Source organism: Egretta garzetta, unplaced genomic scaffold (genome assembly GCF_000687185.1).
Source record: "Egretta garzetta isolate BGI_Z169 unplaced genomic scaffold, ASM68718v1 scaffold536, whole genome shotgun sequence".
Taxonomy (NCBI): domain Eukaryota; kingdom Metazoa; phylum Chordata; class Aves; order Pelecaniformes; family Ardeidae; genus Egretta; species Egretta garzetta.
In genome coordinates, this window is record NW_009260068.1 from 1,268,371 (window position 1) to 1,286,396 (window position 18,026).

An 18,026-nucleotide genomic window follows, 5' to 3' on the forward strand; every position below is an offset into this window, starting at 1 on the left:
GGCTCGGGGCGCTTTGGTGCGGCTTCTCCGTCCCCTGCAGTAATACCGTAATTTCTTCCCCTGTGAAGTAACCCTTAGGGTTATAACTTAGGGGGGTTTAGCCCGTTACAGCGTTCGGCTTTTCCTGCTGGGAAAGCCGCAGGAGAAGGCAGGATCCCCCTGGGCGGGCCGGGGCCGGGGGGGGCCCTGTCAGGAGTGTGCGGGGGGGAGGGGGGCATTGTCAGGGCCGGGTGAATTATTGCTGTACATTATAGCTAACGTCAAAGCAGCTTTTTCTTAATAACCCTTTGTTAGGCAAACTTTTAACTTCAGTGAATGCCCAAACTGCGCTTGATGTGCGGCTTGTCTTTGGAAAAATCTTCCCGGGTGAATGTGAGTTGATAAAGTACTGGGAGTATAGAAAGGCCTGATCTTCCTAGTGACTCGATCTCCGTATTTGCCTTGAGTTTAGTGAGCTGCGTGGGAAAGGTGGTTAACTAGAGTCTGTTTAGTGGGGTCTGCTGAGTGGGGTGGGTAGGTCAAACAGGGCAGGGTTTTTTTGAGGCTTTCTCTCCTAGAAACTTGAGTGCCAGCTCGGACTTGAGTTAAAGTAAAGGCCTGGCTGGTGTCTTTGGTTTTGTTTTTTTTTTTAAAATCACCTGCATGACCATTTTTTCCTTCCTGTTTTTATTTGGTGAGCAGTCTGGGATGCGAGTACTGAGGTCAATGTTTGAGCACTAATGCACAGAGTGTGACTGCCAGAAGGGCAGCGCATTGCCGGCAGGAAAGAGTTATAATCTTTGTTATGTTTTTTCCTTGTTTTTAGGAAACAGCTCTGCAAGTGCTGAGAAATAATTCCCAGCGTTCTTCATAACCACCTGACCCACAAGCTGGGAGCAAATACGCTCGCGCTGCAGGTAAGGGTGGTATTGCTGCCTGCTGGGATGTACAACTCGCAGCATGCTGTGGCCATGCTCTCAAGTACTTTTAACTCTGCTGAACTAATCATCTGGCTGATGTTTAGCCTTAAATCTGCCCTGTTTGGAATTCTTCTTCTGAAGCATTCACTCAGGATCTTCTGTAAAGATGTAGGAAAGTAGGTTGCTTTTCTGTAGTGTGAAAAGTTGTGCTGACTTTTCTGTTGAAAGGCTTGGGCAGCACCGCGTGATTTGGAAGGAGGAGTGAAGTGAGCTGTGGAAGAAGTGTGCTGCCTGGAGCTTCCTGTCAACCCAACCTCTGTTGTGCCACTTTCATAAAACATGAAAAAAACCCCAAACCAAAAAAACCAATACAAGTCGCTATTTCTGTGCACTCAGTAAAAATATATTGGAACATAGGGAGGTATCTTAAAAAAAAACTACAACAAAAAACTAACCCAAACCAACTGAAGATGCTTAAACTGTGTTTGTCCACCTGGAGTAACAAAGTGTTTCTTGGCCAGCCCAGGGGTATGAGGGATATGTGTTCTAGCGTCATCACTGTCCGCTTCTCTGGGACACTGGAGGGGGTCGTGGTGGCCACCAGTTTCAGGCAGCAGCTTCTTTAGCCAATATAGCTGCTGCCAGAAGAGGGCATGGAGGGTCCTGCGGCTTATCACCATCCTCTTAAATTTTCTAGTGTTCAGCGGTATGTGAGAAAGAGTATAACGTGCGTATTCAGCAATGTATCTTAAGCTCATGTAACCCCTGTTCTTTGTTTACTCCTGGAAATTGCTTGTTCTCCATTTTCTGCAGAAACTTTTGTGATACTCGTTATGCTTCCTGAACTAAAGAAGTGAAATTTCATGCTCCAGAGGAAAAAGAATGGTGTGCCTTGCTTACATCGTTAATGTCTGCCTACTGGGGGCTCTCTGGAACTCCCTGTGCCTTGTTAGTCTTTGTGTAACTTCTCTCTATAGGTTCCTGTTGTGCCTTTCAGGTTGAGAAGTCAGGTTCCTGGGTAAGGTCGCAGTAGTGTTTTTAGAGGAGAGGTTGCACTGTTGTCCTCAGGCAGTTTAACGGGAGAAACCGCAAGACTGGCAAATCATTTGAAGCAGTATCCCACAAGCATTGCGTTTTTCAGGTGGTATTTGAGGGAGCCATCAGACACGTTTAGATCTAGAATGTGGAAACAGCCATTTTTGCATTTCTTGAGCAAAGTAACAGTTTTGTAGCAGTCATGTTAGGTTTATTACAAAAACATGTTGCTGAATGCTGTTCCATTTGCTGCAGTAACATTCCTTGAAATGGGTGAGCTGGGATATAGAAATACTTGTTTTATTCTTCCCAAGTTGCCAGCGACCTTGCTGGTGCACAGTATTTTAGCACAGTTCAGTGCAGTAGGGCTGTGGATGCTTGTGTACAACAATGAAAAAACTGACTTGTTAATTTTCCAGATGCTGCGCAATGTTGCAGGGGTGTTAGTGAAAAAGTGTCTTGGTGTAGATGTGACTTTGGGTGGGATGATGCTGTTTGGGATGATTCAATAGGAGCCAGTTACCTAGCATCTTTGAGTGTTGTAGCCAGCGTTGTATGCCTTTGAGAAGGATATTATTAATTTATGTATTTTTTAAACAGAATGGTTCTAAGGAAGGTGTGTTGCTGATAGCATGGCTACCTCTTCGTGAGGAGGATGGCTATATCACTTTAGGGTGATGTGTTTGACACTTTTAGTAGGAAACGCAAGGACTCATAGTAAAATCTGAGTCGAAATGCGCTTTGTCTGCCTAAGCACATACACTCCAGAAGCCTTTTGCAGGCTTGCTCCTTAGTGAAAGATTTAAGATACTGTAAAACAGCAGAAAATAGACAGCTTGACTGTTCAGATCATGGACTGTTTTACTGCTGATTCTGTAGCAGTATCTGAAAAGTCCTTGGCTAGTAAATTCTGGGTTATCTTTGCCTTGCTACCTCATCTGTGAGTGCAGTGACTATTTTTTTTTCCCCAAAGAAACCTGCCATGGAGTTTCCTTTCATGCATTCTGGATTTAACCTCTGTCGAGGGCAGCTTTTAATTGCAGTCCCACCATCGCTTGGAGCTGGCAGTACCACCGTGTGAAATGATCCTTATGTCTGGAGTGGCACTACTGTGTATGTGGGGCAGGAGAAGGTAAAGCGGACCAAAGCACTGATCCTTGTAACTGGGGATGTTGAACAGCCAGGTGTGTGGGAATTCACAGCTGGGGGCAGGCCAGCTACTCGTGCTGGTTTGTAATAGCCATGAATGCGTGGCCTTAAATGCTTTGCATGAGCACCCATCGATTCATTACCCGGTTCCTTTCTGTCCCTGCAGCCTGTGAGAGCTTGTCACCCTTCCTCTACCCACCACAAAACAAGTGAGTGACTTAAAGTAATGGCTTTCGGATTTTGTTTTTTAAATAGAAAATAGTTGGCTTCTCTGGTGTGTGTGTGTTTCTTTTAAGTCTCTAGGGTCCCCAAATCTCAAATACCTGGGTTTTTCTGTTGCTGTTAAGAGTTAATAGCTCTTTGAAATGAAACCCAAAATACTCATACAAACAGCAAGAAGGAAGATCACAGTCTGAGTTGAACAATGCTGCAGCTGACCTGTGCTTGAAACATGAGATCTGTGAATCCATGTAGTGTCATAATTTGTAGCGTGCCAATCTGTGATGTAGACAAAGCCGGTCTATGGCAACATTGAAATCAGACCCAGTATCTGTATAGACTGGTTGTGTTATGTACCGCCACTTTAACATCTGTGTTTTCATTAGTTTGATGCAAACTTTCCATCTCTTGGCATCTTTGCTTCCAGAGCTAGAAAAGAGTAGTTGTATTTTTTTTTTTTTTTTTTCACTAAAATCTTAGCTGTGGTACAAACACAAGGAAGATCTGCAAGACTTGATGCCCGCCTTATGCCAGGCGGTGTTAAAGAATGCAGGAGGATTGTCACTGTATTAGATGCTGTGTGTGCAGCTGCCCAGTGCGTGCACCAGGTATGTGCCTGCTGTATACTGGAGTTGCCCAGGAGTTTGCCTCCGCCTCTGTTAATTTAAACCCTAACAGCACTGATATGCGGGGCCTGTAACTATGGGTTGCTATTTCCATTAATCTAATCTCCACCCACCCACCCCCTTTTTTTTTTTTCTGTTGGCTGAAGTTTTGGTGGACTGCGAAGTAAAACTCCTCCATCTGCTGATGGATATTTTGCTTTTTGGTTCCATGGCTGCAGGGTGGGTGGTAGCGGTCAGGCACCGTGGCTCTGCTCGGTGGGGCATTTTCTCCAGATCAGCACGCAAGCACAGGCGTGATATCTGCCTGGCCACCTTGGATGGAGCCAAGTACTTGTTGCCGGCTTATTCAGGCTGAAAGCGAGCTCATTGGGTCATGTTCTAAAACCACAAGGCTTACCTGTATCCTTTTTTTCTCTCTGAAGTTCAAGCTAATCCGATGATATGTTGCTGGAGGAGCAACTGCAGCGGGTCAGACTTGCTTTTTCCTTTTTGGGGAGGAAGCAGCACTCTTCTCTTGAATTCCCAAGAAATTGCCATCTGGTAGATGAAATGCAGGTGCTGTAACTTTTTTGTTTGTTTCAGTAAGATTTTTATTTAAAATTTCTTTGGATACGTGCCATCAAAGCATGGCTTTTTGGGCAGGAGAGGCATTTTCTAAAGGAGCAAGTGGTTGTGCCAGGGGTAGGTGATGTTTCTGTTTAAAAGATAAAATGGAAAAGGGAAATTACCGTATGGTGATATTCAAATTCAGGTTCTCAGTGGATTCACAAAAATTTTTCCTTCTTGTTGGAGAGGAAAAGAGGTATAGACTTCGCCGTGTCAAATTCTGAGATGATCCTCTGCTTTCTACCCCCAAAAAGAAATCTGTCTTTTTCTGGAGCTGGACATGTATCTGCACATAACTCAAGCCCGTTGAATTGTCGCCTTCACAGCCTAGCAAGGCTTTTGCTTTCTTCTCACGCTACTTGTATTTTTCTTTTCCAGCATTGTTTTCTTATGTAACGCACGTTCTTCATTAAGAATTAACACTGGTTTTCTTGGAGCCAAGTAAGCCATAAAAACCTCTTAAATCTACTTAAACTGCTCTAGGATTTTTTTGTTTGTTGCTGTAAGGTACATGCAGGTAGGCAGTCGTTGGCTGGAAAAAGGGCAGGAGCTTGGAGGAGCATCTTTCCGTTTGGTGCAAAAGCTAGGAATTCTCAGGAAAATCACATCTCATCAACACAGATTGTGCAAGGCAAGTTAAAACACGGGGGTCATTCAGCAGCCGTGTTCCTGCTGGCCATAACTTTTTCTACAGGGCTGAGGATTGGGGGTCATTCAGCCAGCCGTGCTGGCCATAACTTTTTCTACAGGGCTGAGGATTTTAGGAAGAGGTGAAGCCTTACTGCAATGACAGTTAAAAAGAAATTGCCAGGCTATGGCTTAGGTTTCTGCTAAAGACCTGGCACTGTGTTATCGATTGATGCTTTGTAGACTCTTCATCAATTTGAATTGTGCTCCGAAACAAATGTGGTTCCCCTTTCTAGTGAAATTAATGTGATCAAATCTCATACCTGAGAAGAAATTACTTTTGCTGCTAGGTTTCATTTTCATTCTCAAAACTGATTTATGCGTATTAGTAAGGTAATAACTTCAGTAATGTGAATAATCCTTTATCTGAAAATTGCACTGGGTAAGGTGAAAATTTGAAGTTACAGGAGGGGAAAAGAGCAGGAGTGGTTCGGTCTCTCTTGGGGATGGGGGAAGGAGTGGATCCAGATGCTTCGGTAGCCGGAATCCACCTCAGGGCAGCCTTTGTATGAATTACCCTTGTGCAAATCTCTCCTGCTGGTACCAGTTTATAAATGGAGATTTTGGGGAACTGGGGGGAGGAGAAGGCAAAATTACTAACTTCATTTTGGTGGAGGCAGGTTTGATGCTAAGAGGTTTTTTGTCTGTGTAACTGACGGTCAGGGGCTGAGATGGAGATAGGTGAGCAATATTCCTACAGTGGCTGCTGGGTCAGGATGTCTTGGTGCGCTCTGGCAATGTCAAACTTTGCTTTTTTTAATAAACATACAGCTCCAGAAAGCTCTTTCAGTTCTTAGTGACTCCATCTCAGCCATTCACTGCAGAAGTCTTTATGCCTAAGCAATGCCTCGTAAATGCAGATTTTTTTTGCAAAGATCTTGCTACATAACAATATTTTTCATTTAAATTTCTGATTGACATTCTGAACTAATGTGCAAGCTTACCATGCCCTAGTAAAATTGTTCAAACAAAAAGTGCCTGTGAACCCTTCTCTGATTAAAAATTAAACATCCATCAGCTTATTCAGTTACCGTTCTCCCTCTCATGGGCTTGTGCCACCGAGGCCAGCTTTGACATCAAAAAGCTGCTTTAAGCATGTTTCATCTTAAAAACTGTGGCTGCTCCGGATTGCCAAACAGGACTACAAAAAGTTCAGTGCTGGGGGGTACCCAAGTGCGAAGAAGTCCCTTTTCCCTGGACTGGGATACTTAGTGCTTTCAGTCTGAAAACCATCAGCTAATTGGGGTGCTAAAAAACAGGAGCAAGGCTTTTTGTTCTTTTTATTTCGGTATCTGAAAAAGGATGCAAGAGAGATGGGATCTGCCAGTTCTTATGTGCACTGAAAAATCCAGGGCTGGACTGCTGATGCTCTGGATGTGGCAGGGGGGAGAGGCAGGGAGCCTGTCTGAATTTCCTTGCAAAACAGGTTAGTGGACAGAGGGAAAATAAAATATCCACATCAAGCAAGAATGTATAGAGCTGTTGAAATAATTTTGTGTTTCTTCTTTTAAAGCGATCTGGATGCCCTCAGTTTGAATGGTGCCCGTCGTGTCTCGGATCGGAAGTGGTACTTTCCTAATGGATTTGTGGGTTTCCTGGATGTCAAAGACGCTAACACGTTTAATGTTAAATTACAGCTTTATGCTGTTCCCACTTGTTGGTGGCGTGTACCCATAGAGCAGGGCCGTGAGTGCTTACCTGACAGCAATGAAAGCTGGGGCAGAAACGCAGCTTAAACTGTGGAGCTGGAGCACAAAAACCTAGTGCTGATGTGAACAGAGACAAGCAGGATGGGTTGTCAGATCTCTTTTGGCGAGGGGATTGGAGTGAGGTGGATTTTTTTTGTTGTTGTTTTTAGGTTTTTTGAATGTTTGCACTCCAAGGAATGGGTTTTGGTGTAGCAGACAGTAAAGATAGCTTTGAATCTTCAAGTCTGTCAGTTGACTCTTTTGCATTAAAAAAAAAAACCACAACCACCCCCACCCCCCCCCCAAAAAAAAAAACCCCAAAAAAACCCCACCCATGCCTTGTGGCACAAATACAAGCAGATGTGTCATTCTTTTCTGGAAAAAAAAAAATTCTATTTCTTTTGTCCCAGGATATTAATTCAACCTCTGAAAGTAACTGTAGAGCTGTTCTGGGCAAGAACTGAAAACTGGCTTATCTCTTCGAAACAAAAATATAATCTACAAATTCCTTGTAGCAGTATTGCTAGAACATCATGATAACTGTTTATGTTTGATCCTTATTTTCAGAATTTGAGTTGTGGGTTTTTTTTTTTCTCTGAGCTTTGTTCTATCTTGTAAAAAAAAAAAAGTTACTGTGTTAAATCATGCAAGAATTGAGGTTGTTTCTTATTGTAAGCTGTAATCACATCAGTTCTTGGGAGTTTTATCCTTCATCTCAGTTTTATTCCTTATCCTACTGCAGATTGTGGTGTTAAGCTTTTCATTGCTGCAGTTAGGGTAAAGTGTTTATTTTTAATCTTTTTAAAAGTGAGCACCTGCTTTCTTGACTGATCTTGACTTAAATGCCTGGAGTTTTTAACAAAACATACCGTATATCGTGGCGCTTTCGATTTAAAAGAAAAAAAAAATTATGAGGATTGTGAAATTGCAGATGGGAAGCATGGAAAATTCAGTTTCCAAAGTGCTTTTTTTTTATTCTGAGATAAGATACTCTTTATTTTAGGGTTATTATGGGAACTGATTTCATCTCTCCAGTGAGCCCTGTCTGGATGAGCATCCCGGCACCATCAAGGATGGAGATTACTTGGACAAAGTGGATAATTTAGTGTTTCTTAGAGCTCAGACAGAGAAAACATTTATGCAGTACTGACGCCAACAATCCAAAATGTTGTAAAAAATTTCTTCAAGCTCAAAAGTAAGCACTGTGGAGCTTGATTTTCATTTTGACTGATTAAATGATACTGGCAACACTTCCCTTCCCCGTTACATTTTATGCATATAAAGCTGTAATTAGGATGGGGAACCCAAGTAAGGGCAACACGGGCTTATCTGTGAAAATAATGCTTTCAGGTTTTTCTCTGCATATGTAACAGAAATTCGTTCCTGGAGATGAAATGGGAACATCAGGTTTGATGGAAGTAAGTTTAAATTTGAAATGAGTTGTTTTTCATAACGAAATCTTCTATTGTTCAGAGATGGAAAAGATTGGAGAATAGGCGCTGTTGGCTGGCTGGATTCCATTTAAAATTTAAGCCTGTTTATTTTTAAAGGAATAAACAAAACGGTAATGCTGGCTGCAAACTTGGTTTTTAGTATGTGCAGAGATGAATATAAAATGGATGCTATTCAGAGGCGCTAGCTGTGAGCAGCAGAATTCATGGGTTTTGCCCATAAACCAGAGTGGTGAGGGATAGACACGCTGTGGCTTTGCCCTACCCATCAAGAGTGGTGTTGCCACCTCCATCCCAGCCTGCTGTCTCCTGCTGGTGCTCCATCCCGTCTCACTTGCCCCAGGACCATGCAAAAGCCTTAGATCCGATGTGAAAAATCACCGATCAGGGATTCGCTAATGACTTTTTGTTATCTGTGCTTTTCTTGCCCTCGCTATGTATTTCTGGATTGTGCTGTGAAGCCTTCAGCTGCGTCTCTACCACCTCTTGCCTTAAAAGACATTGAGCTCCGGCAGTCAAAATTATCTGCTGAATATTTTATGTGCGTCTTCCCTCCCTCTTCCTCTCTTCCCCTCCCTAAGTTCACATCACCGGTTCGTGTTATGAAATCCTGAGCTGCGTGTTGCTTTAATTGGAGGAAAAGGGCAGTAATATATTCCACTCTTTATAGCTGAAATGGGATAACACACCGCACGCGTAAGATGTCTTTGCGCAAAACGGTCCCAAGATTCTCATTGTTGGAAGTTAATGGTTTAGCAAAACAGCGCGGTGGCGTCTTGTGTTGCAAATCAAACAGAAAGCAATAAATGTGACTTTATTTTTGTATTCTGTAGTTATTCACTGGCTGGGAATATTTAAAAAAAAATGGTGAACAAAAGATAAAAATCAGGCCACTGCTCCCTGCTCTCCACTTCCAATGTTTTGGCTGGCCTTGGGAATTCTCTCTTTTACCATTCTGCTCCCATTTTTTTTCTTTTTAAGGCTGACCCCATGATCAGAAGATGGAATTTCCATCTGTTAGAAAGAAAACCTTTTTTCCACTAAAAGATACAGGACCTTTTCTTTTCAAAGGGAAGACTTACCCTCTCCTTCAGTCTCGTGAGCTACCAAAAATTGCTTTGTCTCCTGTAGCTGGTGTGTGTGATGAGGTGATGTTTTTGTGGTTCAGGTTTCTCCGTTGTAATAATGTTTAGATTTGTAGTTCTGGTTTCCCATTTGTCTCTGTGCCACTGTGCGTGGAGCAGGGCATGGATTGTATTTTATGAGTTTTGACACTTTGAAATTTGCCTTATACTTAAAGTTGAATAGAAATGGTTTTGCTCCAGGCTAGCTAAAAAAGTGATTTAAGAAGAGTAGGGTTTTCTTAAAGAAATTTAAAATGACTGACCTGGGGTTTTGTTTGGTTGATTTGCTTGTTATTTGGTTTAATTTGCCTATTAAAATCCAGCTATGCCTTTCGCTCTGGCCAAATGGCTCTTATTTGCTGTGGTTGCTTGTAAGATCTACCTGCATCTTCCATGGGTTGGCACTTGAGTGGGAGTGTGCAAGTATTTCCTCTCAATGAAGCGTGCTGGGGAAAGGCTGAAGAGGAATTTGGAAAACGCTGTAAGAGCAGCTGAGTAAGTAGTTGGGATGTGGCAGCAAGGTGTGTCAGCCAGGTGTGTGCCAATATGTAATGCTTGTAATTTGCTATTTATTAGACAGGTTATATGCCTATTTCAGAACAGCTAATAAGCATCTGTGACAGTTATTTTCTGTAACTTTTCCTCTTTTAGAAAAAATGTGAGCGAAGGTCTGGTCGAGGGTCAGCGTGAGAGTTCACAACTGGAAACCATTTGTTCCTTTACTAATGTGTTGTTCTTATTCGACAGGATGTTTCGCCTTCGATTTCTTCCCGTTGCAGCAGGGCTGTCTGCTGTTCTGCGGCGTTACCATGGGACAGCACATCACCCCAGGACCAGGCGTAGGCTCATGGTGGCGGCTTTCATAGGGACAACTGCAGCCACAGCAAGTGCCAGATTCCTTTGGCAGAGGTAATGTATATATTTTGGTGGTGTTTTTTTTTTATTTATTTTTTGCCTGAGACCTCATGCTGCTTTAATCCTGCGGTAAGCACCTGCAGATGGGTTTAAGATCTGGAAAGTGTTATTGCTTGTCCTGCTTCTGTTTTTTTTTTTATTTTATTTTTTGCCTGAGACCTCATGCTGCTTTAATCCTGTGGTAAGCACCTGCAGATGGATTTAAGATCTGGAAAGTGTTATTGCTTGTCCTGCTTCTGCTGCATGGGAGGAATGGCTGTTGCTGACTCCCTGTAGAGCTTCTTTGCTGCTGTGAGTAGTCAGAGAGCTGTGAAAAAGCTCGGGGCTGAAAAGTTTTCCACTGTAGCCATCCTCAGCATGGGCTGCTTGCCCTTGGTGGGGTTTGCTGCCCAGCTTCCACCCTGCGTGGTGATTCTACGTGGGTCTGTGGTGCTGTGCAAAGAGAAATCTGTTGACTCTACCAGCCTGGGTGAAAACGCTGTGGTTTCAGCTTCTGGGAGGGCCTGCTAGGGATGGCTCGCTTGGCCAGGGGACACTACTCTGGTTTTCTTTGTGTTCTGCTGACTGCTTCACTTACGAAACATAGCAGAGGAGCAGAAGGGGACAGTCCATCTTGCGGTAGTAAGGCAGCTGCACATGAGACTCATGAGGTTTTTAAGGGCCAGAGTCTGAGCACGCCTACTCTGAGCAATGAAGCTTAAACCTTGTTTCCATAACTGCAAGGAGAAAAGGGGATATTTGTGCTTGCCTGAGGTGACCCTCACTGAACCCTGGGCCTGTGCCACATTTGAAATACATCGAGGATTCCCTCAAAACGTGGAAGCAGTGTGGCAACGGCAGTGTTGCTCAAGCTCATGGCTGGAATTGGAGTCTGAAAATTCAGTGTTTGCTGCAAACCCATCTTATTTCCATTCAGATATTTAGGAGACTTATTGCTGACTCTCTGCTCACCTGTGTTGTAGCTGGAAGGTTCTAGTTTTAATGTAACAGGAGGAAGATGATGGTAATTGTTCTGGCTGTTCCTGGAGCTGTCAAATCTGTATGTCTGCTAAAAGGAGTTGCTTAGGCAGAGGAAGAACACAGTGATCCAGCACAGCGTTGTCTTATGCTGCATTTTGCTAATAATCTGCGCTTACAGAGTGCCTCTTTACCCACAGGACATGAACGCCTCTGCGGGGATGGCTGGGATAACACCCCTTTTCAGGCAGGGAAGTGAACAGGGTTTTTTCCACTTGAAACATCCCCAGCGTTGATTGTAAAGTAGGTAGGACATCACGTCCTATGTAAAGCTTTCCCGAAGACACTGAGTTAATGTCTCCCTCCCGCAGAAGATTCACCCCTGCTTTTAATAACAGCCAAATTGTTGGTTGTTAGCTTTGCCTTTTATCGGGAGGAAGGCTCTCCCTGCAGCAAAGAGCTGCGAAGGGTATATGGAGTGCTAGGTCAGGGGTGATTTCAGGGACTGATTTTTGGCTCCTGGGGTACTTGGCTGTTCCTTGGAGGCCCCTGGGCACTGTGGCCAGGCTTGATGTTGCTGAGCTGAGAGCGCTGACAGAAATCAGATAAAGGAGATGGCAGCCTCTTTGGTGTCGTGTGGTCTGTGATCTCCCCAGTCCTCATCAGTCTGGAGAGATTGACTTGCTGTGATTTTTTTTTTTTTTTTTCTTTCCTTGCTCTCTCTCTTTTGTCCTTTATAAATTTATAAAGCACTAAATAGGATCGTACAGATTTAAATATTCCTTTCGTACATGAGCCATGAAATAAATCCACAATGTCTGTAGCTATAAAATAAAAGTACATCCAGGCTTACAGTGTTACTTTAATTTCTTGGCATACAGCTGTTGAATAAGAGGAAGAAAAAAACTGATATGTTTGGTGTAGAAAATACTTCATACTGACACCTGTAGGAGTTTTAAACAGACTCTCAAACAGGCATTTTAACATTGTGTTTAAATAAAAAAGGGATGAGAAACTGCAAATTTCCTTTTGTCTTTCACAACATATAAATTGAGTGATTAGTCAAGTTTAAGGATAAGCGTAGGTGAATAAAAAAATGTTTGTAATGACATCCTGGGTTATTCAGGTAGTTACATCCCAGCTTATTACAGTAAGTAGCAGTAAATATAATGAATTAGTTGCTAAATATGATAAATGAGGTAAACATGTAATACATGTAGCCAGGGCACGGGGATCGAATAAGCCAAGGGTCACTGAAAATGTAAATTACTTACCGTAGAGAGAAATGTCCCTGTGCATCTGAGTATTTACACTTAGTAGTAGGAGATTATGATTTATTAAATGTTGCAGCGGTATTTAAATGGGAAGCAGGTTAGGGAGGTCCTTCTGTGTAACCAGTTCTGTTGGTGCAGTTAGTCTGTCATAGGGGTGACCTTGTTTTCCTTTGGTCAGTGAAGCAACCGTGCTTTTGTTGTGACACAGAACTCTCCTGTGCGGCACAGTTAGTCTCTGAGGGGTCCAGCAGGTCCGAAGTGTGGCTCTCGTAGCACCGCAGAGAGCTACAGTCCCTTTGACAGTGGATGACTCTTAACGAGGAACGTGCGCCTGCTAATATTCTGCTTAACCTTGGATGGTTGGTTTGTCAATAAAGCTGAGACACTCCATTGCCCTTTGAGTAAGGAATGCTCTCCGGCGTGCTCTCCTGCAGGCTGTCAGTGAAGTTTTCTTTTAAGATGAGGGACGTCTCGCTCTTCTTGTTTTCTTATAATTATTTTTCTGTTCAGTTAAGGCATTAAAGGCGTAATAGGCTGAATCAAGAAGCAATTGAAAAAAATCTTACGCTTCTCAGGCTGGGTAAGTAAGAGCTGTTGCAGTGTTAGAGGAAGAGCAATAATAAAAGGAAAAGAGTATTTGAATTGTATTTCATTTTGTCATCTGTGTAGAGCTTTGTGTAAGTGCCCCAACTCTTCTAGACTGACATGTGGGAAGCAGCACTGCATCTCTTATCAGTACCTAAAAAAACCCCAAACTTTTTATTTCAAAACATATTTCTTGTACTTCTGATGATGAGGAACCTTACAAAAAGGGATTAATATGGTGGTGCCTGTATGTGAATTTACCCTTTCCGCTACGTAGCATGAAGAAGGACTTCTTCAGGTGGTTTCTGACTGTCATGTGTAGCTTGAAAGCAGTGTATTTCAGCCTGACGCTGTAGGATACGCTTTGAACAGCATCAGAAGCCAGTGCTGTGGTAAGGAAGCCCACGCAAAGGTAGAGGAGAACTCGAGGATAGAGAAGATATATGTATAGAGAGATAGATATATCGATATATAAAAACCCCAGTGGTTGTATGATGTGAGATAGGAAAGACTTATTTTGTGTCTTCATATGACTGGAGGTGGCTTGATGGGATCTTCACGTTTGATCTGCATCTGTGTGTAGCTTTCTGCATAGTTGTCCCCTGAAGGTGTGTGCTGGTCTTGTAGCCTGTGCTGTCCTCCAGAAGCTCCTGCTGCCCGCTTTGGTGCAATATATCTCATCTAAATAATTACATGGCAGGAGTGGCTAATGCTGCTCTGTTCTGCCATGGTGAAGAATACTTCAGCAATGCAAATAACTGAGCTTAGAAGACTAATGAAGTTTACCCTTGCTAAGCAATAACTTAAACTCTGAGGATTTCCAGCTGGCAACAGCAGTAATTAAGTATCTGGGCATTGGTGTAATGAATGGAATTAATTAATTGAAATAAATCTTGGCGCAGTCATTGGCTAATCTAAATGAGGCATTAATATAATGGTAATCACTGAACCTCAGAGTTTGCAGCAAGCTGAATGTTTATAAAAAATATTCCGTTAGTGATACTCGTGTAAAACTTCTCTATGTGTAGTTCCAAATACTGGTTCAGTGTGTTATTAAATGGGCACAGATATTTTTCTTTATGTCACAAGCCTTCCTGGCTGAATCTGTGGGCGGTAGGTATGTGAAAGCACTTAAATTGGTGTTTCACTGCTAAGCTTGTCACTCAATCAACCCAGTACTGAATGAAATAAAGGAGCGAATGTACCTTTGGGGAGCACAGAAGGATTTCTGTAAGCAGAGTCCTACCAGTGCTGTTCCTGATCGACTGGAAATATTTGGTTATGCTTAATTTCTTATCCTTCTGCAAATATATTAGCAGTAAGAATAAGAGCAAGACATCTGTGTTGCTCTGGAAGTTGGTTAACAAGATCTTTGCTACCGGTGCGTTTGTGTCTAACGCGGTACTCTCTTATTTTGCTGCATCCCCTTGGCCTTACTCTGGGCTCTGCTGGTTCTTGCCCCATCCTGTGTCTAAGTTAAAGCAGTTAAGCTCGAGATACCCGTCTCCCAGCCCTGGTGGTATATTCTCATTCCGTTACAAGCTCTTCTTTTTCAGGCTGCACTCCTCAGCAACAAGCTGAGCTGTTTTGGTGCTGGCTGCCACTTTCATTCCATCTCTACCGTTTCTTCCCCTCTTCTACCCTTTTTTTCTTTGGCCATCCTGTATCAAGTGCCCAACTGCTTTACTGGAAGATCCTCTGTAGGAGAGACCTTTTGTCTTCCTTGCTTTGCTGACCTTCGCTGCTTTTTGTGTTTGGCTTTTGTCCATTGGCGCTTCTGAAATTAATTTTGAAGCCTCAGATCAGCCCTTAGTTCTGTTTAAGAATGCATTGCTTTTTTGCATCAGCGTCTTGGGGGCTTTAGAGTAATTTGCTTAGAACACATTTTTAATGGCAGAATTGCTGGAAATATCTTATGCCAGCTGAAATATGAGGCTTTAAAAATCTTTGTTCTAGTAAAACAAAGGAAACTACATAAATCATAGTCAAGAGGGGAGAAACCTGTTTTATAGCTGTAGATGTGTCGGGTACTACTTAACCTGATGTAGGAGAGAAAAGAGAAAAAATGTAGGTATTATCCACGTTAGGTTATTTTTATTTTGAGAGCTTTGCTCTATTTTTTTAATTCTTTGTGAGAGGTGGCAGACTTAAGAGACTACCCTTGGGACTGCTGTGCTGAGGGTTTTCTCCTAAGGCTTGAAGACACGCTGATCTATGAGTGATGTCTTGAAAGAGCACTGTGTTCTTTCAGGTGGCTTTTGGCTTCATATTATTTTTACCCATGAGTGTCAGGGGAGGGAAAGAATCTGATGCCGGGGGAATGAGCCAAAGTCAAAACTGGAGTCAATTAGGAAAATGTATGAGCTGCCCTGGCGCGGAGTGACCTCAGCTGACCTGCAGAGTTTAAAGCACAGGTATTACCCTAAGCCTGCAGAGCCCTAGAGTTTGATCAGTGCCTGTTCATGATATCTTATTTAAATGTTGCATAGGAAATCAGAGCTGGGATTTGTGCAGAGAAGCCAGGTGGAAATGCAAGAAACTGCTTCCCAAATCATCTTGGTTTGCTGCGGCTTTATGGGGACTACACTTTGAAGTCTCTGTCTCTTAACAGGATAAGCATCATTTGAACTCTGGGTCTTTAATGTTGCTGGAAATGGCACTTTTAAATTATTATTATTTTTTTTTTTTAAAAAATACGGGTGCCCTCTGCTGGCCAAGTTCACACCTGCTGCCTCCCCTTTGCACCAAATAACTAAAAATACCTGCTCACCTTGCCCTCATCCCCAGGAGCGCATTGGCCGCCCTCCAGTAGCTATCTGGAAAGCAACATCTCTCCAAGAAGTCACATCATATGGGAGTGGAGTAGGAGGAATAATTTCCTTGCTCAATAGAGGAAGCGCTGAAATCGTAAATATCACTCAGTTTTGATTAGTTCCTGATTTGGAAGTAAAGTGCCAGTGCAGTCATTGAGTGTCCCCCTTTCAGGTTTAGTCTTGTCACGGCTGTTGCTTTCTTACGACGTTCAGTGTCCACCACCACCTGATGGCCCAGCTGCCTTCTGGGCTCTGCTAAAGGATGGATCTGCAGGGAGGAAGCAAGGGAGAAAGCTAGGGATGGGCATAATGTTCATTAATTCAGGCTTTAAAACAGAAGTTAAGCCTAACGTTGGGATTTTTTATCACTTTTTACTTTGGCAAACTTCTACAGCTTCAGCTGTCTCCCGCAGTTGCCTGTTGCTGAGACTTACTGGTGGAAGCTATATGCTCTTTTTTTTTTTCGGTGTCTAGACCACGTACAGGATCATGTGTTACTGCTACTCGTGGGGCCAGCTGAAGAGAACAAAAGGCTTGTGAGATTGAGGAGGCTTCATTTAATGTGACAGAGCCCATCTGTTTTCAGTCTGCCAAAACGGCTGAGGGATTGCATGAGGTACTGGCTGGGAAGGGAATAATGCTATTAAATACCCTAGAGTTTATGTTAGAGCAGAACAGTTTTTAATTGATATTAATATAGACATAGCAGGGAATCGATTCCTCCTCCGCTTGCAGCTGAATTCATTGGGACTTTTGTCCCAAGAGCATGAGGCCAAATTCTCAGCTGTGTGAATGCATCCCAGGCTGGAGAGCAAAAAGTGGTGCCAGGAATGGCTGCCTCTGGTCTTCCAGTTGTGAATAGCAGTATGGCCTGCAAACTGTGATGTGTTAGCCCTGTCTCTGACTGACCTGCCATGATCTTCCCTTGCTGTCTGCTTTTAGCAAAAGACCAGGTTTCATGGGAATTAAGAAGTCTGAAAGGATCTCGTTTCCCCCACAGGGATCTTGTAACCCCCAATACCTTTTCCCGTCATCATAGTTTTCACGCTCCTCTGGGTACCCAAAGTGGTAAGATGTTCCCTGCATTTAAACAACTCCATCTTGCACGTTCCAGTTGTGAGAGTCGGTGGTTGGGTGCTCGGAGCACACTTTTTTCTTCCTTACTGACCTGCTCAAGTTCCTCTCTATTTCTAGAGAATTATTTCATATAACTTTAGTCCTCTGGCAACACCACTTATCGTAGCTCTACATTTGCTCTCTTGTGTTCTCATGTCCTCAATGGAAATGAAGATGGATTGAGTAGCATGGTCAGTAGACAAACGCTGCTCGTTGGGAGCCTATAAAACGCTCTGGTGTGGAAACACCTGCTTTGCTCTATGCATGTGAATAGGCTTTTCACAGTTCTTGTTGCCTTGCAGGACCGAGCCTGTAGTTTGCACAACAAAACCAGATGCTGCAGTGATTAATGTTGTAGAGCATCTTCACATAATGGCTTGTTGCGTTATTGCGGATGGTCTGGGAAAGGGAACAGATGCTGATGAGAATTCATGTTCCTTCCCTGCCAGGTAACTGGGTGCTGGGGCTGCTCTCTCTTGAGAGTTCTTCGTGATGCTTAATTATAGATACAGGCTAGTTAAATCAGATGGAAAATAGTGTGTTTTGGATTAACGAACATGTCTTCACGTTTTATATCAGTATAGAGACCCGATTTGTCTGTCCTTACAGAGAAACTAAATGTTTTCAAGGAACTTGGAGAAAATAAATATTGAAAGTCACAATTCACATCAGTATTTCTTTAGTTGATATTTGATGTGTATAACGTCACATACACACACTTGATGTGTCTAACACGCCTGGTGAGTGAATAGTGCTTCAATGCCAATGAACACCTTGATTGCTGCGGGTGCACGTAGATGCAATACAGGCAACTTCCCAGATTTACTGCTTGTCTTGGCTAAGCTGTGCTTGAGCTAGAGCTTATCTCCCCCCACTTCAGCA

The 18,026-nt window shown here is 43.1% G+C and overlaps 1 protein-coding gene across 4 annotated transcripts in view; it reads left to right on the forward strand.

The window, feature by feature from the left end:
• The first annotated feature begins 26 nt into the window (after nt 1-26).
• MICU1 (mitochondrial calcium uptake 1) overlaps nt 27-18,026 on the forward strand; it is a 108,278-nt gene continuing 90,278 nt past the window's right edge. For 2 of the 4 annotated variants that reach the window (XM_035896645.1, XM_035896647.1), the window contains exons 1-4: nt 27-47; nt 806-896; nt 9,342-9,508; nt 10,232-10,393. In XM_035896645.1, coding sequence (XP_035752538.1) covers nt 9,504-9,508; nt 10,232-10,393 — 167 coding nt within the window. In that variant the 5' untranslated portion in view covers nt 27-47; nt 806-896; nt 9,342-9,503. The remainder of the gene's footprint in view (nt 48-805; nt 897-9,341; nt 9,509-10,231; nt 10,394-18,026) is intronic. The other 2 variants (XM_035896648.1, XM_009641173.2) reach the window with 2 other exon arrangements.